Here is a 27,767-nt window from a genome sequence, read left to right as displayed (position 1 = left end):
TTCTTTTTTATGTCCGAACGACCACGCCGGAGATATGGACGAAGCAAACTGTCTAACGCGATCCGACGGACGCTCAAAGAGCAGACAAAAAAAAAAGGAGCGCACCACAGAAAAAGAGAGTGCACGCACACACTCACTCACAGACACTCCCGACCACGTGTTGCCGGCCGGCAAAAGAAAAATGCAAAACCTGACTGGGAAATGCAACGGAGATGCATGTTGATGACACATGCAGATCCGTTACACTCCCAGACATCAACACGAACACTCACGAGGCACTGACACTCCTGGGGCGAGCAGAAAATCGCCGATGAAGTGGCAGCCGGCAATCAGCTGTGTCGGGCTGCCGAACACCATCGGCGACATCCTGAGCGCCACACACACGAAAATCAGCGAACACACATACAAACACCCGGAACTACACCACAGAACCGACACGGGAAGCGCCCCAGGAGGCGCTCCAACAACCGGTGCAAGGACACGAGACGTACGCGCGAGAAACTGAGCGGCCATCTTGAAGCGCCGATATAGACTGAGAGCGAGCGAGCGAGACAGACTGAGACAGAGCGAGCGAGACAGAGCGAGCGAAATAGACGAAACAAGAGCGAGCGAGACAGACAATATAAAATAATAGAATAATATGTAAATGCGAAGATGAGGGCGCTACAAATGAAACGGCGTATATTATATACGTATTTCTGAGATTAAAATTAAATTATAAATTGAAAAGGAATGAACACGAAACAAATATCGAATTGTAAAATTCGCACGCGACCGACACCCCTATTATGATGGCGAGCGACAACTACCCCCTTTAGGTTTAAATGATAATTTAACTAACTGAATTCGAACATCTGACAAAATTCGCTAGTGACGTCACGACCAATAGGCAAATTAGAATAAAATTTGATTTCCGTCCGCATAGACGAATAGATAAGAGTAGGGGTAGATCTTTTCCGACAATTAATGATAGATACCTTAGTGGGGGGTGAGAGAGAGTAAATAACGACGAAAGTAGGAGAGTTAAGGAGGGCGCTGTATTATTCTAATTTACATACGGACCAATGATAAAAATTCGGAGGGCGCTACCGATATCCGAATTAGCATACCGACCAATAATAACATTTCTTCTCGGAAAGAGGAGAAGAGAAACGATCTTTGACCGCGAGAAGCCGATTCTCGTCCATTTTGCCACTGGATATCCGGAAGGAAGGAGCCTCTCTCAGCTAATCGTTGTCGAAATTATTAGTGCTAGGCGCCTCAGATATTCCTATCAATTTGTTTGCTAATACTGCAAGGAGAAAATTGTAAGTGGGCAAAGTACCACTTATTTTTAATTAATCGCGGAGTGCGGGGATCAATAGTTCGGTGCTGTAGGTCGTCACGACGCGTGGATCCGTCGACGCCGGTGCCTACCGGATCGTGCTGACCTGTCCGCCATTCCGTGAATGTAAATTGAGTGTTCGGTTACGAGAGAAAGTCGCGACTTAGTATTCGCGCTGACCCTTCGTCAACCTCTGTTAAGTGTTCGGTTACGAGAGAAAATCGCGACTTAGTATTCGCGCTGACCTTTCGTCGACTTTTATTAAGTGTTCGTTTTATGAAAGAAAATCGCTACTTGGTGTTCGCGCTGATCTTTCGTCAACGTTTATTAAGTTTCGTCTTACAAAAGAAAATTGCAATTTAGTATTCGCGCTGACCTTTCGTTAGTTACTTAGTACAAACGTAGGTTCAATTGAATTAAATTGTTTTGACTAATTAGTTGTGCTGACCTTTCCGCCATTTCGCAAACCGAATTTGAGCGTTAGGTCTTATAAAAGAAAATTGCGATTTATTACTCGCGCTGACCTTTCCGCCATTTTAGGAACCGTTTAAATTGTATTTTAGGGATTAATGAAAATTCAGAATTTTACCGACCATATTTATTCCGACCTCGTATGTAAGAAATTTTAATGCATCAATAAAACGATTAATTATCTTTATATTTATATATATATAATTTACTGGATAACCTACCCCTGTTGCATGCTAGCGATTTTCAGCCGCGAGCGGTTATATACGGGTCTCATTAATTCGCTATATTTTCGGGTCACTCGTTAGGTAATATACGCGCGTCCTCACGACCTGACTTAAGGAGTCATCACCTGAGCTGCCGGCGTACTCTAGTCAAGGAGAAATCGAAGGAAAGTTGGACACCAAAGGCCTGAACCGCGGACACAACGCGTATCCCCCCATCTGCTTACTCTACGCAGTCGCCGTTAGGCAGACCGGGATACGCATAACCCGACTGGCCTTACCCCCGACGTTCGCCGTAATCAGCCGACGGTCTGGTGCCTTAAATAATTGGGGGTAGAGCCAAACAGGCCTTGTGGCGGAAGAACTCGGAGCGCGGTCAAACCCCACGAAATTCCCTGCCACAAGCTTTTATAGAACGTTTATCGGTACCTAAGCTCGAAACGAACATTCATGCCCTTGATGTGAAAGACATCGCAAATAAAAAGAAACATCGTTGAAGACAAACTATTCATGTAAAATTCGACAGTTTTCATAACCCTGATTTAACAGCTAATTTGTATAACAAACTTCCTCGTTCCTCTCTTTGAAGCATCGATGTTCGATTGAATGCTACAGTGAGCAAAGATAACTTGAATTCAATAAGACGAGAAAAAAAGCTTACTATTAAAACACCATTTACATTATTGGCTTAATTTTTTAAAATTGTAATGCGGTGCATTACAAGGCCTTTTCAGAGAGTGTTGCGCTATTTGCAACACCTCAGAAAAGGCCATCCCTGTCCCTTGCCGCCCCGTAACCAGCTGAAAATACGTAATATTACCGCGCCTAATGCGAAAATCATATTTTCCCTTACATGCCAACCACAACTAAACAAACAAGAAAAACAGACGAGCTGTCGCGATCCGACGGATGAAAAAAAAGAGAGCGCACGAGAGAGAGAACACATACACACACTCCTGACCACGTGTTGCCGGCGGGCAAGAAAAACAAGAAAAACTTGACTGAAAAGTGCAGCGGAGGTGCACGTAACGACACGTACCGACCCGTTACACTCCCAGACACTAACACTGACACCCGGAGCACGCTGACATTCCTGGGGCGAACAGAAAATCGCCGATGAAGCGGCAGCCGGCAATCAGCTGAGTCGGGCTGCTGCGCACCATCGACGACATCCTGAACGCCACACACACACTGGAAATGAACTACTGCCGACACTCACACACAACACTCCGAAACCGCACACGACCGAAAAACGGAGCGCTCCAGGAGGCGCTACGACTACCGGCACCGAGACACGAGGTGCACGCGTTAGAGAGTAGGCGGCCATTTTAGAACGCTAAGCTAGATAGAGCGGCAGCGCGGTAGACTAAGCGGGAGTGCGAGCGAGATAGACTAATTAAGGGGAAGGGAGAGCGAGATAGATAGATTACTAAAGGCGCGCCTATAGTTGACTCAAAATTACGATTTTATTTGTACGCGTATGCGGATTAATTGTAATTAAAAATAAGGCGATTTGGAACTTGTTTTAAATTTAGAACTGACTTAAATTAAATGTATTAATTATAATTGAACCGTATCGTACGGGTTAAATAATGTATGTAATTTCGCAAACTCTTATATATACTTGAAAGCGATAAGCCGCGCATTTATTGAAATTAATAGCTAGCCGATGAAATTTGAAACTCGGACGAAATTTGTTGATGACGTCACGACCAATAGGCAAATCATTAGAATATTTGATTTCCGTCCTCATCAAAATTCCGACAAGAGTAGGGATGAATCTCTCTCTTAGATTAAATGCTGACCGACCTAGTGGGGGGTGAGAGAGGGTAAAATTTGATGCGTAATAGATAAGACGAGGGGCGCTGTTACCTTCTTAATTTATATATTGACCAATGCCGACACATTCGGAGGGCGCTACCGATATCCGAATTTACATATCGGCCAATAATAGTGTTTCTTCTCGGAAAGAGGAGAGAATGAGAGATCTTTGACCGCGGAGAACCGTTTCTCTTCCATTTTGCCACTGGATCTCGCCAAGGACAGTTCCGAGCGTAGAGTACTGATAGCAAATAGAGCGTAACCTAGCATATTTCTTTTCTTCGTGCAGGATTTATCGCCGCATTAATTCCAAGTAAGTAATTGAAGTGTGACTGACCTTCGCGAATAATTAGGGCGCTGGGATAGGAGTAGACCGTAATTCGCCGAGGCGCGTGGATCCGTCGCGGTCGCGATTGCGAGTTCTGACCGAAAAGCGTTGACCTTCCGCCATTTCAGTGCGCGATGTATGGCCATACGAATAAATGAAGTAACTTGATATTGCGTTCCGGTAATTTCACCTAGATCCCAATATTTTCCCTCTGCCAATTATTTTCAGCCGCGGACGGGATATTACAAGTGAAATTTGAATTAATTTTCTATTTACGGTAACGAAACGTATAATTCGACGAAACACGATCTGAGACAAAGGAGTGAGAGCTAGTCGACCGGATATCTTCTGTGATTCTGCTGGAAGCAGGATATTGGACAAAGGATTTATTTGAACGAGAAAATCAGGACAAACATCGTCGGAGCTTTGAGTGATTTTTTTTAAGTTTCGAACCGTTTTGAAACTTTGAAATTTCATCGCCCGCTCTGCGCAGTCGCACGGCGGGCCATTCTACCGACGAATTCGCCGTTGACACGATTTTCCAACGATCACTGTAGGTAAGGGCGGTGACCTGACGCCCTGCTACCAAAGTTCGGAAAATCACGTCCAACGGAAATTGGTGTTGGCGATTTTAGCTGGTGAGGCCTACGCCCCCCGAAATCCCCCTTCACAAAATTACTCACCACTGTTAGTTTACCTTAAAGTTGAATAAAAATATAAAAGTCTTAAAGAAGCCTTTATGAACGATAGATCGTTTGCAACCTGAAAAATGCATTGATAATATTTTAATATTTACCAATTAATTACGTATTCGTAAAACGCTTGAAAAAAAATTTATAAATGAATCTTTCTTTGACTCTGCATTAATTGTATATATAATTATAAATATTATTAAAGAAATGTTTATTACTTACGTGTATTGCAATGTACGTATAACTTTTTAAATAAAATCCACACCTATCAAAAAATGAATTTACACAATAATATCAATAATGTCAATTTCTGAAATTAATACAATTTTTATGCACAATAAACACTCTTTATAACCGTTAAAAAAACAACTGATACTAATAGAAGCACGATGTTGCTCTCTAGCCGGCACAAAAGAAACAAATTCGCTCGTTCGATCGTCATTCGGCGGGAAGGCTCGGGTTGTTTTGTTTACATTGCGAATTGCGGAAGTCGTGTATATCATGATAGAATAGGAGTCTGGTATTTAAATAATTTTTATAATTTCATTTCAATATTTAATGACAAATTAAATAATACTCTGTAAATGCTAGAGAATAATTCATTTTTAATAATTATAAAATCAGAAAAGAGTGAAAACAAGGTTACTAAAAAATAACTTTTTATAATTAATTACAGTTTTTATTATTTATTATTTATTACTCTTCAACAATTTTACAATACATTGTATATATAAATAAAATTTTTTTACATGCTAATATGCGAAAAGTATTTTCTTTTAGAATTCATAATTCAGTGGAACCTTGGAACGAACGGAATCGGAAAGAGCTCTTTCAGTGTACAAACTGAAGTCAGCTCTAGGGAGCTCTTTTTTTCGATATAAACCATCGATGCCCAGCCCTGGTTTGGTATTCCCCTCTCGCGCCGAACGAAAATGTGCGTCAGCTTCGGTGTTTGGCCACTACGGGGCGCTCGAACCAGTAACATTTGTCGGGCACGCTCGGAAGCATTGCCGTCAGCAATCTCCCTACTAATCTCTGGTTATTATACCTAACGCAGCTCAAGTGTATAAAGAGGAAATCGATAAGTAATCGATGAACATCACGTCAATATTTAGCAATGAAAAAAATTCTCTGTACTCTTTGAATATAGTAGTTGGTAAGTCTAAATAATTCTACTTTATTATTTTTATTATACAAGCCGAATATAAATATTTATTATAAGTTCTATATGTTGTAGGTTAGCTCGTAGCACATATCATTCCACATCTAATTTATTTTATTTGAAGATAAAAGCTAAATAAATATCAATTAGTAAATTACTGGAGCCAATGTTATTTGGAAATTTCGAGGCAATCTAGAAATAAACAAAAGTATTACATTATTAAGGTAAGAATAATGCATATTTATATATATATATATATGTAATATATACAATTCTGTCTTCATTTTTTTACTTTTTATCGTTTTCCTCTTTCATTTAATACAATTATTTATTCTGTTTTCATTTCTCTCATTTTATTATCGATGCTTGACTTAATAAATTTTATATGGTTGATTGATAATTTACATTTCATGTAGTGTTTTCTTTTTTTCAAATGGGCATGTTGCTAACTATCTTTTACTGAGAGAATGCATATATCCAGGCAGGCTTAGTTACTCAATCACACAGGTTCTCCGAAGGAAGTTTAATTATATTCCAGTAGACAAAGGCTAATAGAAAAGATCTTGGAATATCACTATTTAGTCTGGTAGTTGTACGTTGACTTGAAAAGTGTTGAAAGTACTGTGCGCATGTGCGCGGGCGCCCACCACGCCACCTTTCTTTTTGCTGCACTGCCGCTCAAACTAGCGCGGCACTCCAGCAGCAACCACCAGTGGATATAGAGCTCCTTTTTAATAATATAACTTTACTTTGTACCTTTGTTTATTAGAGACCGTAATAAATCATACTTTCACTAGTTTAATATTTATAAATTTAGCGTTCACAATCATTTGCTCCAATCCAACAGGTTATCGGCCCTGACACGCTTCCCCTGCGTATCTATCAAAAAAATCTATAGAGGTATGTTAACTAAAATACTAAAGTGTCGCAAATTAAAAAAAAAAAATTACTCGCTTGAGCCACATGAGCTCGCAACAAAGAGCAATTGAGCACTCTCCTTTGTGTAGTAGCTGGAAGCTCTACAGACAAAAGAAAGTATTATATAGTGCCGTGTAAATTCTTTATCTTTTTGCGTTTCGTTTTGTTGACATAAAAAGTAATAACGTAAGTTGCTGGAATCGTAATAGAAACAAATATAGTAACAATCAAGTAGAGCTGTAGAATAGTTAAACACGATTAGAGAATAAACAGAAAAGTGCGGATTTTCTGTCGCGTTCGTCCTTAAGAATTAAAGCAATAAAGAAAATTGAAAGAAGTGTAAAATAATCAGATGAAATCGAAAGAGTGAAAGTTAGATGCGTTCCGGGAGTGACACATAATAGTTCGCGAATTACAGGCGAAACAAATTTCGGTGTCATGTGCGACCGTTAAACAAAGGGTTCGACGCCATGACACCCGGCTAAACATATGCGCACGAAAAAGCGCGCGACAAAGACAACACTCTGCGCACGCGTCACAAAGAGGAAGCCAAAGAGAGACAGAGAGATAGAGTGCGCGCGAATCAGATAGAGGGAGAATTATTCGAGAACGCATGCTGCTAAGGTGTGTTCACGTTGATAAAGTGACACAACCTAAAGTCGGTACACATAGAGTGATGTGTCAGATACGAGGCAGTGACCCGGTATGGGAACGCCTGCGCGTTATAGCAGGCACTTCATAAAATAAGAATACCGAATATTATTTTAATCAATTTAATTAATATATGAATGCAATAATTTAATTATAATAAATATCATTATATATATACATACATATGTTTAAAATGTGTAAATCAAATTAAATTTCAACAAATTAATATTAATATAATTAGGGATATTTAGAGATTAAACTCAAACAAATAGAGCTTATCATTTAGGGCATGAATAGAGCATTGACAAATATATACATATATATATTGTAACAGGCTGTCATTTAGTCAATCAATCGTTGAATCCACCTAAAAGTGACTATACGACGCCTTGTTATCTATGTGCGTATAGCACAGTAACCTACCTTGCCCGAAGCGCGCCTGCGCAGAGTCTCTTCGATGTTCCGAGCTGGGTTCCCCCAGCTCGCCACTTGGCGGCGCTGTCGCTGCTAGCTAGTAGCGCTCGTGCGGCCGCTATCGGAACCTAGATTGAGAATTCCCGCCTAATGTTTCGCACACTTCGTGCTACGTCACCGGCGAATTCGAATATAATGTAAACACAGCTAGGCGCGACCTTCGAACAAGGGAATGACAAAATAACGACTAATAAACTCGTTTGAAAGGAACAAAGGATGATTTATTTAATCAAATCAATTACACGGAGGGTATGCCGAGAGTCTCACGCACGCACGCGTGAATGACAACACACGCTTTTCGAGAGAGAGAGAGAAAAAAAACCGCGATGCCGCGAACTACCTGCTCGCACGCAAAACAATAAACTCTCCGCGCTCGCAGCGCGGATTCGCACGCAAAATCGTTATTACAATCGACAAAAGGGGAAGGTGCACCTACCGCAATACCGCAGGGGATACGGTGGCCAACCGTATCCAAAAGACAAGTGCTGAGACGCCGCTACGCTGCTCTGCCTCTGATGCTGTTGCCGGTGTTGTTGTTGCCGCTACTGCCGCTGCTGTTATTGCTGTTGCTGCTGTTGCTGTTGCAGTTGCTGCTGCTACTATCGCTGCTGCTGCTGCTGCTGCTGCTGCTGCACCTCACCCACGCACGCTCACCAGGACCAATGTCAATGTCCAAAACGAAAACGAACGGCACGGAGAATATGGAGGTTAGGCGCACGGGATGACTGAGTGACACAGTCGTACTGGCGCTCGGAGCCTCCCCTCCCGGTCGTTGCCCCTTACGCGCTCTCCCTCTCTCGCGAACCGAACGCGGCTCACCTCGCTTAACCGCTAATTACATCGCGCGAGTCAAACGATTTTCGGTAATCGTTGCAATATATATATATATATATATATATATAGAACATCCTCTCCTACAAAAGTCGAGATTGTTGCACTAAGTATAGTCGACATGTCTAATGACTTTGACAATCAACTAAAGGATCGGTCTGCTATTGCGAACGTGAGCGATCGCCCCTCTAAGTAACTTGCGCTACGTATGGCCATCTGAAAAGAGGGATCACGGGAACAGTATCTGCCGATCTGATAGCTGAATGTCGGTTCTCCGACTATATCTGTCGGATGTATCTGACAAATAATAGAATGAAACCACACTGCAGCTCTTTTAAGATGAAACATTCGGCAATATTTTTATAGAGATGGCTAACAACAACCGACAAGCTGCAGAGGAGATGGAGGGCTCAATCGATGCAGACCAGAACACCGGTCATAGCATCGTGGGTACTGACGAGACAGGTACACATATTTAATAAAAGCTGTATCTTTTTTTTTACTCGAGTCTAGAATAATACTATAAGACAGTCTTAGAGAGATAGAGTGCGGATCCGTAATTAAAAACCAATTAGAGAGAAAAATTCCGAAAGTTTAGTTAGAAAACTGTGTTATAGCACCATCAAGAGTAGACAGCGACACGTCAACATCTAGTGTCGCCTCGACAGTACCTGGAACAGCATCGGTTGACCAAGCCCCTGAGTTTGTGGCACCCGTCACCACTGCTCAACATACCTCTGAGACCAGAGGTAGGCGAAACTATCGCCTAATCGTCCCTCACCGGCAAACCCTGAGACTGCCAAGCTCCTCTAGAGATGACGATGCAAGGGAAGCCAGGATTGATAAAATCCTGGCGACCATCGAGAAAGTGGCTGAGGTTCAGGCTAGGGCCTGGCCTCAGATCACTGAAGCTCTAAAGGACGCCAAGATTATTATGGAGGCCTCGTTAGAGTCGAAGAGGCTCGATATTAGAAGATTAGAGGTAGGACCTAATAACAATAATAAAGATACCAACTTAAACCGCGAGCGTTATAACCTCTTCACCGCTACTTAATGTTAGAGAACCGCTACTTAATGTTAGAGAACACCCCTTTTCCATCAACAGAATTTTAGAGGAAGATACACGAAACCTAGACAACACCAGAGTAACAGAAAACCCAATTAGAGCCGATAGGACCAACGTAGAGAGTACGAATCTTGAGAACGGTCAGAACAGCATTACGAATGATATTAGTAATCAGCTCCACCAAACTTTTGGTGCTCTAGCTAAATCGCTGGAAAGTACGAACTCCATATCAAAAGCGTCATTCAAGAGGGATTACACCCTTACTTCTAAGGCTAATCTCAACGTATGGCTGGACCGACTGAACTCAGAATTATCCGCGAAAGAGCTATTAGATGTGATTGACCCTAATGTTAAAGCCAAAAGAATTTACGATATAGACGAGTTAGATAAAAGAAATAGACTAGTTAGAGATATTATCATTAATCATTTAGACGAAGATTATCACAAATTAATACTAAACGTAAATGATCCTAGAGAGATAATTACTAAAATTAGAGAGCATAGAAGAATAGAAACTAACACGGACGACGCAAAAGTGAGAGAACAGCTGTATAGTATTAAAATAAATAAGAAGGATCAAATCTCTGTGTTCCTAGACAAGCTTGACTCAATCATAAGAGAATATGAGTTATGTGATACAGCTATTCCTCTCACCGATGCTGAGAAAACATCCGCGTTTATGAAGGCAGTAAAAGATGCATACCCGCGAATTAGAGAGATGGAGATTATGACTAAAAATAGCCAAAATAGAGGAATGACATTAGAGGAAATGAAAAATTTTGTTCGACAGTTAGAGGCTGCAATCAGAGGGTCCGAAGGAGCAGGAGCTTCTACAGTCTCTGCAAGCGTGGCGAGAACCGGGTCGGTCGGAGCTGGATCCGGTGGGACAAACAAGTGTTACAGATGTGATAAACACAACGTTGATCACATCTCAGACACTTGCCCACTGGTCCAGTTCGGACTGTGGTTTTGCTACGTTTGCAGGGACTATGTTCCGCACACGGGGAGAACCTGCCCTCGTCAAAACCAGTCGAGCGGATCCAGAGGAAATGGGTATGATGTTAGAGATAAGAATATTAACAATAGAGGATCGAAAGGAAGAGAGTTAAATAGAGGCTCTAGAGGTAACCCTAATAGAGAAAATTATAAAAGAGGTAGAGGCAAGAATAATAACTTTAGAGGGCAAAATAGAGGTAGAGTAGGAAAGCGAGGAGCGAACAGATATTATTATCCCAGCGGGGACAGCAACAAAAAGAAATTGGCAAATGCAGCAGTCGCTCAAGTTGAAGGTAAGAGCACAACCAATAATCAATGTAATAAAATAACCTTTTTGCTGGACTCTGGTGCAACAGAGCATATTATAAACAAAGCGTTTGTCCTGCAAAATCTTAAAAGGAGCTCAGGAACATACATTAGAAGCGCAAATAAAAATAGGTCGGCTGACATAGAAATAGACGGTAGACGCGATCTATATATAAAAGATTTAAATAACAAAGACCACATTATTAGACTAACAAACGTTGTATCTGCCCTGAACATATCTGAAAACTTAATGTCGCTTAGAAAATTCGCTGATGCCGGTTTCGGTATTTATCTAGATGACATAATCTTGAAAATCTTTGATAAAAACGATGGATCGATATTCTTGACCGGATATTATGAAAAACCAAATTGGCTGATTGAACTAGAAATTGCAAATAAAACTGAGAATTCTGATAATCAAACGTACAATAAATACGTCTGCAGAGCACGAATGGTTACTCTAGAGGATCTCCCCAATCAACAGTCAAACGTAGAAATAGAAATGGATAAAGAAATCGTGAATTCAGAAATTGGGAGGGAGACAGAGTTGAGTGAATTAATACCGAAATTCAGCCAATATAGAGACTTTGAAAATTATACATTAGATGATCTGAAAAACGATAAACTGATGGACGATTTGTTTACATCATTCGAACTAGAGAAAAAGTACTCAGAAGAGTTAGATGAAGGGATGTTATGGCATGTTAGATTAGGACATCCTTCTTATGACTATCTATTGAAATTACAAAAGGTAAATAAAGAGCTAGTGAATGTAAAATTCAATGAGAATATTAAAAATTGTGAAACTTGTGTCATGTCCAAAATGAGTAAACAGCCTTTTAAAGAAATAAGAACTAGAGCTGATCATCCTCTTCAATTAACTCACACTGACATAATAGGTCCATTTAAAACAATCACACATCCGGGTCGTAAAAGATATGTTATAGTTTTCATAGATGATTATTCGAAATTTGCCAAAACATACGCAATAATTAGTAAGTCCGAAGCAGGAGATTGCTTAGAAAACTATTTAAATACAATGAGAAATCTAGTCGGAAAGAATCTTAGAGCTTGCTATATAAGAGCTGACAATGCTAGAGAGTTCACTGGAGGTAAGTTTCAAGAAGTTATGAAACAAGAGAAATTAGAGTCAAACTTCTCTAATCCGTATACACCTCCCCACAATGGCACTGCTGAACGATTCAACAGAACCATATTAGAAAAATTGAGGTCTTTGATGATAGATTCTGGTTTACCAAAGTCATTGTGGAACCTAGCATTAGAAGTAGCTGTAGATGTTTATAATAGATCCCCTAACTCGTCCATAAATTATAAAAGCCCGTTGAATATGATATCCCCTGATAAGAAAAGTCACTTAGAGAAAATCAGACGGTTTGGTTGCATAGCCTATGCAAGGAAACCGATATCTGAAACCAAGTTATCAGAAAGGGCAATTAAAGGAATTCTAATAGGACAAACAAGTAATTGATATGTCTTATGGCATCCACAATCCGGAAAACTAATTCTAACCAAACACGTAAAGTTTAGAGAAAAGCTAACCTACAAAAACATAGATAAAAATGACGAAATCACTAGAGAATATAGCTCAAATTTGAAGTCTAATTCTGATGAATGTGATATTGGAACACCGGAGAAAACCATCGATACTTATAATTCAGAAAAATCAAGTTCCTCAAGTAGTTTAGAACCAACGTTTAAAAATCTAGAAAAAACCAAGGGTAATAAAAGAAAATCTGAAACGAATATCGAACCAGAAAGTCAGACTAGAGTACAGCCTAAGAGAGGTAGTAAAGTAAAACGAGATTACAAAGCTATGGCTGAAGGAAAGGCTAACCTGGTAGATAATAGTTTTGCGTTCTTAGCACAATGTAATGAACTTGAACTGTTAGGAGAAGACGAAAAAGGCTTCTGTTTGATGGCAACACTGAACGCAGATCCGACGAATTATAGAGAGGCAATGGAAACTGAGGATAAATTGAATTGGTCAAAGGCAATAAACGATGAACTAGAGTCCATGCGAGAAAACAATGTCTGGAGTATAGTGTACAGACCTACGGTAACTTTAAAAGGAAATAGAGCTAACATTATCGATAGCAGATGGGTACTGAAGAGAAAAGTAGATTCGGATGGAAAAACAACTTTCAAAGCTAGACTAGTAGTGAGAGGATTTAAAGACACTAATGAATATGAACTTAGAGAAACTTATGCACCTGTATCGAGACTAGCTATAATTCGAGCCGCGTTTGCTGTTATTAACAAATTGGACCTCGAAGTTTACCAATTAGATGTGAAAACCGCTTTTCTAAACGGTGAATTAGATGAAGAAATATATATGGAAATCCCTGATGGAGTAAAAATAGACGAACAATCGAAAGCAAATAAAGTCTGTAAACTGCATAGAGCAATATACGGTTTAAAAATAAGTCCCAAGAAATGGAATCAAAGGTTTTCAGCAGAGGTAGAAAAATTAGGCTTACAAAAGGATATAAATGAACCCTGTCTGTTTACCTACAGGAAAAATGGCAACATGGTATTATTGATTTTATACGTAGACGATATATTATTGGCAGGTAACGATCTAGTCAAAATAAATGAAATTAAAACCCACCTAAGTTCAGTGTTTAAAATGAAAGATTTAGGAGAACCTAGAGAATACTTAAGTATTCAAATTACTAGAGATAGAAAGGCTAAAGAAATCATGCTGAGCCAAAGCAAATATGCAGAAAAGGTATTAGAGAGATTTAATATGAACGAAAGTAAACCACAAAAGACACCTATGATAACTAGACAAGTCAAAGCTAGAAACGATAAAAATATAGAGAAAACTGAAAAACTTGGAAAATCGGAATTTCCTTATAGAGAAGCTATAGGTAGCTTAATGTATCTTGCAAATGTCACAAGACCAGACATAGCATTTGCTGTAAACTTATTAGCCAGAAAACAATCTAATCCCTCTATAGAAGACTGGATTGATGTAAAGAGAATCTTGAGGTATCTTAGAGGAAGTTCTGATCTAGGACTAACATATAGAGGAATCGCTGAAAACTTAGAAGTATTTACAGATGCAAGTTTCAGAGACAATGCTGATTTATCTTCGACAAGTGGAATGGTTGCCCGACTATTCGGAGATTCCGTTATGTGGAGAAGCCACAAACAAAGTGTAATCAATCTCTCGACCTGTCACGCTGAATATTACGCAATGAGCGAAGCATGTCAAGAAATGATTTCATTAGATAAGGCTCTTAGAGACATGTTAGGAAAAACTATGTACCCTATTATTATAAGATGCGATAACAAGTCCTCAATTAGCTGTACATAAAAAGAAGGAAACCATAAACTAAAGAACTTTGATGATTCGATTAAAGAAATAATTATTAACTTAGAGAATAGAGAGAAAACAGGAACTAAAAATAAATTGTCTAAAGTACATGGAGATTACATTAAACAGTGGGTAACGGAAGGAAAAGTTAAATTGGCTTGGGTACCATCTAAAGATAATTTAGCGGATATATTTACAAAACCTCTTCCTTTCGATTCTTTTAGAGCTCTTAGAGATAATATATTTAATAACTGAATATGTTCGAGAATGTCTCTATTTATTTGCAGACGCGGAAACCAATAAATCTGAGTGAGCTACTTGTGCTTACGCGCATATGCGTACAGTGGAGGGAGTGTTGAAAGTACTGTGCGCATGTGCGCGGGCGCCCACCACGCCACCTTTCTTTTTGCTGCACTGCCGCTCAAACTAGCGCGGCACTCCAGCAGCAACCACCAGTGGATATAGAGCTCCTTTTTAATAATATAACTTTACTTTGTACCTTTGTTTATTAGAGACCGTAATAAATCGTACTTTCACTAGTTTAATATTTATAAATTTAGCGTTCACAATCATTTGCTCCAATCCAACAAAAAGTGAAGATTTGGCCCTTACCATACACATTTGCTTTAAACAAGTGCTCTTACTATTTCAAGCTCATTTAAATACATTTTAAATTTATATATACAGACTCATTCAAGTATTTGTAACTTGACAGGTGTAGTATGGTGTAGTCTGTCTTCTGCTTGGGTCAACATAACCAAATGCTCATATATCCATGTGTCACATGTGCTTCTGAGTGATTGGCAAAGAGAGCAATAAGATTCTCTTGTTAGTAGGAAATTTCTATGTAATGGAAATTATTCAAAACTTGCACTGTATTTTATTCAGTCTTTTTCAATTGAATACAAATTTGAAATTTGTTTGTATGTCTCTTTGAAAATTGAGTTTTAAGTGTCTCTTTGGAAATTGAGTTTTGTGTTAGAAATGAGAAAGTCCATGTGTTTTTACTGAGTAGTGTTAATCAAAATTATTTTCTGATCGGTTAGTAAGCCCAGCTGCATAGAAATTGTCATCCTGACTAAGACGTAGTCTTCTCATAGCTTGCCCTCTTGAAAATAATGGCGTTATAAAATTACGTCATGAATGACGTTGTATAATAACGTAATTTTTTAACATCATGGTCATGTCAGGATTTGGGACAAAAATCACGTCATTTTTTAAAAATTCAATTTGATTTCAGCAAAATGACGTCATTTTCCGCAATTTATTATTTCCAATCGAATAAAATGACGTCATTTTCCTCAATTTCTTATTCACAATCGAATAAAATGGCGTCATTCATTTCCTACGAATGACGTATTTTAATAAAATAACGCCATTTACCCCCACTGTTAATTTTTTTATTGAAATAAAATGACGTTTTTCCCCGAAATTAGCGTATTTTCGTAAAAATGACGTGATTAACCCTGAATTTTTACAGGTATGAATAAAATAACGTAATTTTCGGTTAGGTAATAACGTCATTTCAACTTGACAATGTCATATTTAAGAAAATTAATGTGATTTTATTAACATTGTTTCTAATCTAAATTGCTTATAAAACACGTTCTTAATTAGCAATTGAAAAACCTTTATTTTATTTATTTAATATGTAAATTGTACATATGGCACTGTGTGTACCTTTCCATAAGCGTATAACTTTGGGATTCAACAGATATTACTTACATATTACTGTTAGTGACATTCTTAGTAATTACATATTGTAAATAATATATTTTTTAAATATTAATAAATATTTTCGGTAACCAATTTAATTGGTACCAACACTTAAAAAAACATTATTATTTCTAGTTTTTGGTAAAATTTATATGAGTTAATAAAAATAAAATAGCATTTTAATCTATTTCATCTTCATCATGATAAGATTCTAAATTCGTATAATCTGATTCATGTCCATTCTGACTTTCACTAGAATTAATGTATTCTGCATCAGTATGTTGGAGTTCATTCTTTTTCTTTTCGTTAATTCTTGCCTGTGATATAATAATTCCTAGCTCTCGGCCATAATAAGTAATTAGTCGTTTGTTTTTTCTTATTTCTTCTTCCGTATCCGGATCTTTTACAATAAGCCCACGTTTCATTAGGAACTGCGCATACGCACCTATAATGTAGTGAAATTAAAAGTAATTTTTATGCGGGAAAAGTAGTCTTACGTTTGCCTGCTTCAAACTTCTTAGGAGTCAACGGTTCTCTAGAATTTGAATCATTCGTTTTTTGAGGCTGAACGGCGTTATTTATAAACTTCTCCAATGTCCACATATGTGGAACTGTTAATTGGCGTAAAAAGCTAGAAGGAGTCAAACATTTACGAGCTGTTTTCTAGGCTTTCATAGGCACTGACACCCCAAAATGCAGATGTATCATACGAACCTGGAAAAAAGGAATTAAATTAATATATTACAATGGAAAGTTGTACATTAATAAATACGTACTTCGGTAGTATTCCCAGTTTCTTTATTTGTTATTTTTTCGTTCCACTCTTTAAAAGGTTTTCTTTTAATTTCATCAGTTTCAGAATTGGCATAATCATCGGAGTTGTACCTAACTTCTGTGGTTTTTCTAATGTATTTGGAACGGCCCGTCTTTTTGGTTGTCATCTTTGCCATCCTTGCTTTTTCTACACGTCGTCTTAAGCTTTATGAGTAGTGTTTTATTGTTTGTTTTTTCTTAAAACCTTCCGATGATTGATCAGAAACAGGCCTTCGATTTACAAGTTTGAGCGACCGTAAGTCTGCTTGTTTAGAAGTAGAAGGCTCTTCGAAATTCGATGGAAATTCTAAAAACGAATATAGATGTTTAGTATTTACATGTAATGCAAATTAATGATTAATTCCAAAACTGCATACTAACTTTTGTTCTGAAGAATATTATGTAATGAACTAATGGGTTGTAATATGATTCTTGGAGAAAGAGCAGGTGAAAAATTGATGTAAGAGCCTTTGCTTGGGCGTGGACTCGAATGCTCAGCAGATCGGGTCTTACACCGTAACTAACGATTTAAACTAGAGTGAGAATTAGGAGAGCTTCTTGAAGGCAGAGAAGCTGGACTGTTGTTTCCAGAGGATGCTAACTGAGGTTGCTTTGAAGATTTTGAAGCTGTCTGTTCGAATACATCATCGCCATTAGTAAATGATATATCAACTGTAGTTGCTGCCGCTCTTTCAATGAGAATAGCATTTTTTTTGCGTTCTACCATTAAAGCTTTTTTGAGTTTGTTGATTTCATCATCATGGTTAATGGGTATATTTTTTTGCTCTTCTACCTAATAATTAAATAAAACGTACATTTTAGGTTAATTTTTAAATAAGTTATAACGATATCCGAATATTAATATTTTCTGAATATATCATTTGTATGCATACCGTAACAGTATCAATTTGTGTATTTGACCAATTTTTTTCTCCATTCCTCGTATATTCTTTGTAACAACGTTCGTTTTTGACATCTTTTTTATTAGAATCGACGTGAAAATATAAAGTTGACAATGCAGATACTTTATCCTTTAATTGGATTATAGCATCAGATACATCTACTGGTGGAGAAAACATCTAAATAACAAATAAAATATTGATTATGTCAGTTTAATTTTTAACATAAGGAACAAAGTAGTGTGTCACACAGAAAGAAATATGTGTTATAATATATAATACATACCAAAGAGCGTTTAACTTTTGATGGCTTTCCATTATTTTTCTTCTTATCCTTTGATGTGTTCTTTTTCATTATTTTGAGGTTCTTCTCAGCTAATTCATATAGAACATCACTTCTACGTTTGTTTGACTTCGGCCATTTCCTGCTTCTAGACTTTAAAGATTCTAGATCGCCTACAGCTAAAACTTCAGCTGGCTCTCGAATGGTCTCACTATCTTCTTTGTAACCAGTTATGACTTCAGCGTTATAAGGAGTTTGGTTTTTGCAGTCAAAATTAATTATGTTGTCCACATAAATAAATTCCACATTTGCATTTTGCACATGCAAACTTATAGCAGCATAAAGTGACGGTATGTTATTCTCTGAACCAGAGATCCCACTGTCAGTAATACTCATGATATATATATATATATATATATATGTTTAGCGACGGTGCCGGTGGTGATTCCGTGGGGCCGCTCGGCAGGGGGCCGTGTCTACATCCAATTATTATATATATATATAGATAGATATTTTTTTTCTTTTCTATAGTCCACCCTATTCAGCCATTATGTAAATCAGGATCTATTATTTCAATACCATTCGGGTTGCCTATATCCAGCTGTGTGTTCATTACAGTATGTAAAAGACGTAGTGAAAAGCGATCCACAATTGATATCTAGTAGCATTTCTGAAACGCGAAAACAGCCGGATTTTTGTCAATCCCGGTTCATTTGCATTGGTGTCGATTTAAAACGTCATATCTTCTTGCTAGTCATCTTCATCTCAGTTAGCTGTTTGGTGTTGCTTCAATAGTCCTTTTCAGGATAATTGGAGTTCCATTGCAGTTGGCTGGTCGGTGTTGCTTCAATAGTCCTTTTCAGGATAATTGGAGTTCCATTGCAGTTGGCTGGTCGGTGTTGCTTCAACAGTCCTTTTCAGGATAATTGGAGTTCCATTGCAGTTGGCTGGTCGGTGTTGCTTCAATAGTCCTTTTCAGGATAATTGGAGTTCCATTGCAGTTGGCTGGTCGATGTTGCTTCAACAGTCCTTTTCAGGATAGTTGAAGCTCAGTCGCAGTTGGGGGTGATTGTTCTTCAACAGTCCGTTTCAGGATAGTTAAAGCTCAGTCGCAGTTGGGGGTGATTGTTCCTTCATCATTTGTATAGCAGGGAACAACTGACTCACCAAAGTAACAGAACAATGGCCTTCCGGGTACGACATGAATGCTACACATGTGAGAACCGACAGATACCACGCGTAATGGCATTCATATTTGGTGATGAAAATGCTATCGTACGTGAAATAGCTATAGCACGACGCGATGAAAACGGTAGACCACCAGCTGAAGTAACTCCCGATACGCGAGTTTGCAATAACTGCATCGTAACAATCCGTCGTGAAATTGAGATTTTGGCCAATGACCCACAGTGTTTGAGATTGAATGTCTTATCTCAAACTTCGTCTCAAACTTGTTGGGTATGTAATGGTATCAATGATATTCATAGATTGACATTAGAATGTAGAGTTGATATTTTTGTTAAGAGAAACATATATATTCCCAGAACTCATGTTTGCTGCAGGCTTCACTTAGATGAAAGGGGATGGTTATTGCAAGCTTTAATTGAAGGACTGAGATACATTAATAGACCATACCGCTTAAACGGTGAAGAGGTTCAATCGTTCTTACAAGGAATGCGCGAAGAAATAAAACGAAGTGCGGAACGAAGATATGAAGACGAGCATGGTGTAACCGATGAGGAGTTTCAAACACTCTACTCTTTAACAAAAGTCCAATTCAACGATCTTTATTCTTTCTGCGATCCAGTACCTGTGCCAAGAGGACATAGGTATATTAGCAAAAAGGATCTTCTGTGCTTTTTATGTAAGTTGAGTCACAGTCTGAGTGATGACTTTTTATGTGTAATGTTTTATTATCCTTCTCGACAGAGTACCGGTATGCAAATAGCTACAGTAAGACAATCACTATCTGCAAGATTTTGCCATGGAAATATTGGATTTGACGCTATGACTAGAGAAGAATTCATTGAAAGGCATGTCACACCGTTTGCAAATCAATTGTACAACCCTACGCCCCAATATCCGAGAGCAATAGCTTATATAGATTGTACTTATCTTGATATCGAGAAGAGTTCTTGTTTCCAAGTTTCAAGACAGTCCTTTTGCGTGCATAAACATAAACATCTCGTGAAACCATCAGTAATTGTTGGCCCTGATGGATACATTCTTGATATTCAAGGTCCATACTTTTCGAATGCACTTAACAATGATGCTCGAATCCTTTTGAATGAACTCAATCGAGATGTTAATGGAATGCAGAATTGGTTTCAAGAAGGTGATATAGTTATAGTAGATCGTGGATACCAAAACTCAATCCAAAGGGTCTAGCAGGATAAGATAGTCAAAACTGCCCCGAAGTGATTCAGGAAACTAACTATACTCCCATGTTCAGCATGGAAAAAGACTACGATTTCCAGATTTTCAGACCCCTAAACCCATACGGGGCCCTATAAGGCCCAGTTTTGTCATTTTTGGTTTTTCGACGATATCTCAATCAGTTTTTGAGCTAGAAAAAACTTTTTTTTTTCAAATTGTAGGGTATTTTAAGCCCGATCAAATGGTGCTAGATTGAAAAAATTTTGGCGCGAAATTCAAATATTTAGAGACGTTCGAAAATTTTGAAATTCGATATTTCCGGAATGGGGACCGACTCAACGCCAAAAAAACAATATGTTGTTTCTAAACATCTCAAAAATATGTGTGATTTTTCTTAGATTTTTGAAAGTGGTGGAACGACCCCAAAAAAAATAAAAACCAACAAAAAATTTAGTTTTTTGATCCTACAGCCTTGTAGATTAGATCTATGTTAAAACAAATAGCACCATTGAATTCTACGTAAAAAAATACATCGAAAACAGATATCATACATATATTATCAGTGCCATTATACACTGAGAATTCATAGTTCAACATAACATACCTCCGCGTACCAGTATGAGCTAATGATGATGTGGAAGGTCGGGAGTTTAAGGTAGTTAATGCTATGCTGTCCTCATGGAGAGTCAGGGCCGGGGGGTCCCCCCGCACTTCCCCGCATAACCTACAAACTCGAGTTTTCGTTCGCATTTTAATTCGATAATTATTATTTCCAATGGTGACCGCAACTCTGACTTCGCATACAGCTTTCTTTAATATTTATCCTTCCTTAGTATAGTTTTTTGAAAAGTTCTCTTAACTAGTTTTGCACTCTATAATACCGTTTTGTTTATGATGCTCTCCATAAGAGCCCGTGTATAAGCGACGAAATTGTGCATTTTTGCGTATTATACATGTTTTCGATGCATTTTTTCACATAGAATACAAAAGTGCTATTGGTTTTAGCCTAGAATACATATAGAAGGCTCCGAAAGCAAAAATACTGCGTTTCTCAGTGTTTTTGTATTTATTCACACGCTGGCCTACCCGGCAGGCAGGGTAGGTATTTATTTGACTATTACATATACTTACTCAAGTTAATAGAGCACAAACAATCCTATCAATTAACGGGCTTTTCGCGCTTAAACAACTTAATAAATAATTTAATAAACGGTAAAAATGAAATAAACAATGAGACAAGTAGATTAAGCGGCGGGACGGAGGTAAGACTTAATAAATAAATTAATTTTAATATTGAGTACATACCGAAAATAATGGAAAAATCCTTAAAAATGACGAAAAAATGTTCTAATCTAAAAGACGAGCAAAGCCGACAGCTCCCAAAGACAGTCACGTAAGAAACAGATAGAGTTACGATCGCCTCGGTGTTCCTATCGCAGGTAATGATTAAATAAATAAATAAATAAATGAAAAATCCTAAACAAATAAAAATGTAGTGTGCCATTTTCAGTACTTTTAATTATTTAAATATAAAAGCGCGCGAGAAATTAAATGACGGAAAAAACTGGAATGTATTAACGAAAATAAATAGATTAAATAAACAATAAGTCAACTAATAAAACAAATAATAAATGTCGTGTAGCGAACAGAGTGTGGAATTTGTTAATTAATAGAGTCCGGACGAGAATAAAAATCACAAAAAGAAAAAGTTGTATTTATTTATTTAAAAACGGTCTTTTCGCACTGATCGAATTCAATAAATAATTTAATAATTGGTAGAATCGAAATAAACAATGAGGTAAAAAAATTAGGCCGCAAAACGGTGCGTAGGACTTAATAAATAAATTAGTTGTAACAAACAGTGTCTACCAAAAATAATGGAAAAATCCTTAAAAATGATGAATAATGTTCTAATCTAAAAGACGAGCAAAGCCGACAGAAGTCTGCTTTCTGGCTATATCAATTTATTTGCTATTGAGTTTTATACTCAAATAATTTCAACTATTTTTATTTAACCGTTAAGTTACCGTTTAAGTTACCGTTAACGTTAATAACGACGTTATAATTTTTTTCCGAAAGTAACGTCATTAATTTTTTTTCGAAAATAATGCCGTTAAAGTAACCTCGTTATTTGTTAATATGCGTTATTTAAAAAAAAATTTTGTTTCCTATAAGACATTAACATACTATATAGAAATAATTTCAAAGTTGCTCATTAGTGCTAATGCTGCCCTGATTAAAAAAAAATTATAACATTTTTAGGAAATAATGGCGTTATTTATCGCCGTTATTCAACGTCGTTACCAAATAACGTCGTTGACATTTTTTTTCGAAAGTAACAAAGTTGAACTACAACCGTTAAATTAAAAAAAATACGCCGTTACTTTAACATTGTTACTTTCCAAGGAAACACTTTATAAGCGATGTTATTTGCGAAAAAATTGTAACGATTTATTTGGTAACTATGTTAAATAAGGTCATTATTGACCAACACGGTTATATGATTTTCTTTAAATAATGTAAATAAAATCCAATGTTTGTGTATATTGGTGTATTAAAGCAATTACTAAACATGTTCTATCAAATAAATAAATAAAAGAATGAATGTGCGTGTAGATTAAATTCCGTAAAAAAACGTTTGTCTGTCTACCACCTGACGGCAATCACTTCTTTACAAATACAATTACTAGAGGGTCGCATTTTTTTCATTTCAGATTCCATTCACAATGGCTGATACGACAGTCGGAGATAGTTGCGCAGGATGTGGTCTGGCAAAGAAGAAAATGTCTGGCTACAAACAGACTGTGAGCAATGAAGAAGAAGCGACAACCCTTTCAGATGTTTTTGCAAGAACGGTGGTGGTTAATGATATTCTATGCATAAAATGTGCTGGGGCTGCTCGTTTCGCAAGGTCAAAACAAAGAAAACTTGAACATGTTCCTCAAACTGAAAGTCAAGAATCCAGTTCATCTTCAGAAGTCGCTTCTCAACCTTCTCATAGTGATCCGCCATTCCAACTATCGAAAAAGTTATTAGTTGATAATAAAAAAGAAGAAGAGACCATTGAGTTGCCATATAGAAGAATCACTTCTACGCATAATTCTTGTTGTTTGTGTGGAAAAAAATCTGGGTTCATTTCTGTACCTTTCGAAGCGCGTCACCAAGTTTTTGTTGAAAAACAAATCTTCATTCCAAAAGGGAATAGATGTTGCACAATTCATCTGATAAACAAAAAATTCTATGCAGATGAAATAAATAATTTGACAGTCGTTTCTCATTCATCTTTGGTTACAGTCGATGACATAACTAAATTATTCCAAGCTTTCACTGTAACTTCAGATAGAGAACTACATCACAGAGTCGGCGACTTTGCTATATCTGAAAAAAGAATTCAAACTTTTACTGGACTTAACTGGGAACAGTTAATTCGATTGCGAGAAATGATGACTTCTTTAAGGAATACGGATAATCGCACCGTAAACCAAGCTCTAGTGATTTTTCTATTCAGATTGCGAACTGGAAATTCAAACGAAATGATTAGCTCTGTCTTCGGTCTAGACCGACCTCAGCAAGTATCTGAATTTTCAAAATCAATTTTAAAATCATTTGAAAAAGATGTATTACCTTCGCGCTTCGGGTTGAAAGCTGTAAATAGAAATGACTTGATTGAAAACCACTCAACAATTCTCCTCCAGAAACTTCACAATATAAAAGACAGTAATCTCACATTGGTTGGTGATGGAACCTACTTGAAACATCAGAAGAGCGCCAATAACGAATACCAAAGGAGGTCCTACTCGGGACACAAGAAGCTTCCTTTATGTAAGCCCTTCACTATTTGTACTACTGATGGATATATTGTTGATGTGCTTGGGCCTTTCTCCGCCAAAGACAATGATGCCAAGATTTTGGAACAACTGCTAACTGAAAATGATGATTTGAAAAATCTTATGTGTAAAGCAGGTGACGTTTTCGTACTCGACCGTGGATTCCGTGACGTACTGCAACTATTAGAAAATATGAAATACCGAGTTCTCATGCCATCCTTAAAAAAACAAGGAGAAAAGCAATTAACAGCAGAAGCAGCGAATAATTCTCGCCGTGTTACAATGATTCGGTGGGTTGTAGAAGCTGTTCATGGTGCCGTGGCTCAAAAATATAAAATTTTCCACCAGCAACTAGATAATCGCTTTCTAGTCGAAGCCAGTCTTTATTGTAAAGTCGTTTGTTTTTTAATTAATGAATTCGGGAAACGGCTGGTGTCTAGAGCTTCTACAAATGAAGATATTCTCAATCAAGTAATTTCAAAACACGGTACGGAAAATACTTTAGCTGAAGATGTAGCGACAGGAAGATGGAGTCGCCGAACGAGTGAATTTACAAAATTGAGTTCTTCTGATGTGGATGATTTTCCAGAAATGACAGAAAATGATCTAATTACGCTATTTACTGGAACTTATCAACTGCAGCAATCGATTTCTTATTTGGCAGAAATGATAGATGACAATAATGAGATGACTGTGCAGTTTCATAAAGATGTAGAGAACATTCTCAAATTGCGTGTGAGATCGAGGCATATTGAAAAAAAGACTTACAACTGTTACATCGATTACAAACCCAATTCAATTGGATGTGGTGGAATTCAGCGATATTATTGCGAATGTGCTAATGGGATGCGAACGATCGGTTGTTGCTCTCATGTTGCTGCAGTTGTTTACTATTTGTCTCATGCTAGATATTTGTCTCGCATTCTTCGACCTGCAGAGCATCTCACCAAGATTTTTGAACGAAACGAAGTCGTTCCCGTTATAGAAGAAGACAGCGACGAAGATTCATAGAGCTATTAAGGTCAAAATCTGCCGAATCAAATTGCACTAAAGTCATGGTATTATTTTATGTAAATTGTTAAATAAGATGTATAAATAAACTGAAAAGCCAATACGTAAAGCTCAATCACATTATATATTAGCCTATGTGTTTAAGCTTGTAATAAATATCAGTGCCTTAAACTTTAAAAAGTTGTACCATTTTATTTATTTATTCCAGAAAAATTTCAAAGTAGAAGATTGGTGGTGAATAGTGCGGTATGATTTGATGTCATAACATGAAATTCATAAATATTACAAATCAAAATCAAGTCGTCAAAAGTATAAATTAAAGTGATAGTAAACTCAATTTAAAAATGTTTTAGCAGAATTTGAATACTATAAGGTCGGCTCAGATTGTAAAAATTCAAAAAGTAATAATATTATTAAATGTAGACAAATATCATGATTTGCAACTATAAATAAATCTTGAGTAGAAAACCTTTACGCATTTTCAATGCACGTTTTCGATGTATTTCTTTATGGAAAATACGATATCGTTCCTGATTTTTTTCATAAAACACAACATTCATAAAATACGCAAAATGCGAAAAACTTAATTTTTTTTTCAATTTTTGGCCTCGAGCGCTCATGAGGTAAATTTTATGATAAAAACAATAGCACCATAATATTCTACGGAAAAAAATACATTGAAAATATGTATAACATGTTTGAAAACAATCTCTTGAGGACGTTAAATCGACAAATAATAAATATTTACAGTGTAAGTGGAGCCGATCGGCAGGGCCGATTTTATCATGTACGGATTTGCATGATGACTTGAATTTTTTCTAAACATATGATACATATTTTCGATGTATTTTTTTACGTAGAATGCAATGGTGCTATTTGTTTTAACGTAGATCTAATCTACAAGGCTGTAGGATCAAAAAACTAAATTTTTTGTTGGTTTTTATTTTTTTTGGGGTCGTTCCACCACTTTCAAAAATCTAAGAAAAATCACACATATTTTTGAGATGTTTAGAAACAACATATTTTTTTTTTGGCGTTGAGTCGGTCCCCATTCCGGAAATATCGAATTTCAAAATTTTCGAACGTCTCTAAATATTTGAATTTCGCGCCAAAATTTTTTCAAACTAGCACCATTTGATCGGGCTTAAAATACCCTACAATTTGAAAAAAAAAAGTTTTTTCTAGCTCAAAAACTGATTGAGATATCGTCGAAAAACCAAAAATGACAAAACTGGGCCTTATAGGGCCCCGTATGGGTTTAGGGGTCTGAAAATCTGGAAATCGTAGTCTTTTTCCATGCTGAACATGGGAGTATAGTTAGTTTCCTGAATCACTTCGGGGCAGTTTTGACTATCTTATCCTGCTAGACCCTTTGCAAGGAATAGGCCTGATAACGAGAATGCCACCACTTTTGGATCGTAATCAAAATTAGTTTCGAACTGAAGAAGCTAATGAGTCTCGCATAGTGACTAAAACGAGGTGGATTGTCGAAGCGCGCAACGGGCATCTAATAAGTATTTTTTCATTTTTTTCCAATACAATACCAACGTCTCATGCCGCAAACTTGTCAGATTTCCTACATATTGCTGGTGCAATCATAAATAGGTATTATGGACCTATAAATATGCCAAATGCCAATGAAGCCTTGGCCAATCATATGCTCGAACAAGCACAGCAAGTAAATATAGTACAGGCAAGAGTAGAAGCTGATAATCTCGGACGAAGAAGAGCTCGCTGGGTTCTCTTAACTCCAGCTCATATACCATTATTTCCTCAGATGACTGTGAATGAGTTACAAGCTCTGACTTTTGGAACATACCAAGTGTACTTGGCACCATCTTACATGCAAGATAGTTCTTTAAGAGCTGAACGGGAAGATGACGAGCAAGAAGATATGACGTTTGAAATCGATGCCAATACAAATGAACCGGGATTCATAAGAATCCGGCTGTTTTCGCGTTATAAAAAAGCTACTAGATATCAATTGTGGATCGCTTTTGACGAAGAACATAACGGCGGAGAACACGGGGAACAAGATCCAATTCTCGGATATTATTGCACGTGTAAAGCAGGAGCTCGAACTCTAGGAACTTGTGCTCACGTCGCTTCCATTATTCTCATCTCTCCTACGCAAGACATCACGAAGGAAATGTTCACTACCCTTCACTCCGTCTTTTACATACTGTAATGAACGCACAGATGGATATAGGCAACCCGAATGGTATTGAAATAATAGATCCT

General features: G+C 37.4%; 1 protein-coding gene across 1 annotated transcript; it reads left to right on the top strand.

Annotated features, from left to right (window-relative positions):
* Positions 1 to 23,414: 23,414 nt before the first annotated feature.
* On the top strand, positions 23,415 to 25,526 carry LOC131673789 (uncharacterized). The gene has a single exon (XM_058952066.1). It carries the CDS (start codon positions 23,415 to 23,417, stop codon positions 25,524 to 25,526), a length of 2,112 nt encoding a protein of 703 aa, XP_058808049.1.
* Positions 25,527 to 27,767: the final 2,241 nt, after the last annotated feature.

Source organism: Phymastichus coffea, unplaced genomic scaffold (genome assembly GCF_024137745.1).
Source record: "Phymastichus coffea isolate CEN01 unplaced genomic scaffold, Cenicafe_Pcof_1.1 PCOF00197, whole genome shotgun sequence".
NCBI lineage: Eukaryota > Metazoa > Arthropoda > Insecta > Hymenoptera > Eulophidae > Phymastichus > Phymastichus coffea.
Note: the sequence above shows the minus strand (reverse complement) of the source record. Positions and strands in the feature narration are given on the sequence as shown.

Excerpts from the sequence above, each read along its gene's own strand:
- LOC131673789 (XM_058952066.1), top strand. The coding sequence starts at position 23,415 with ATGGCTGATACGACAGTCGGAGATAGTTGCGCAGGATGTGGTCTGGCA.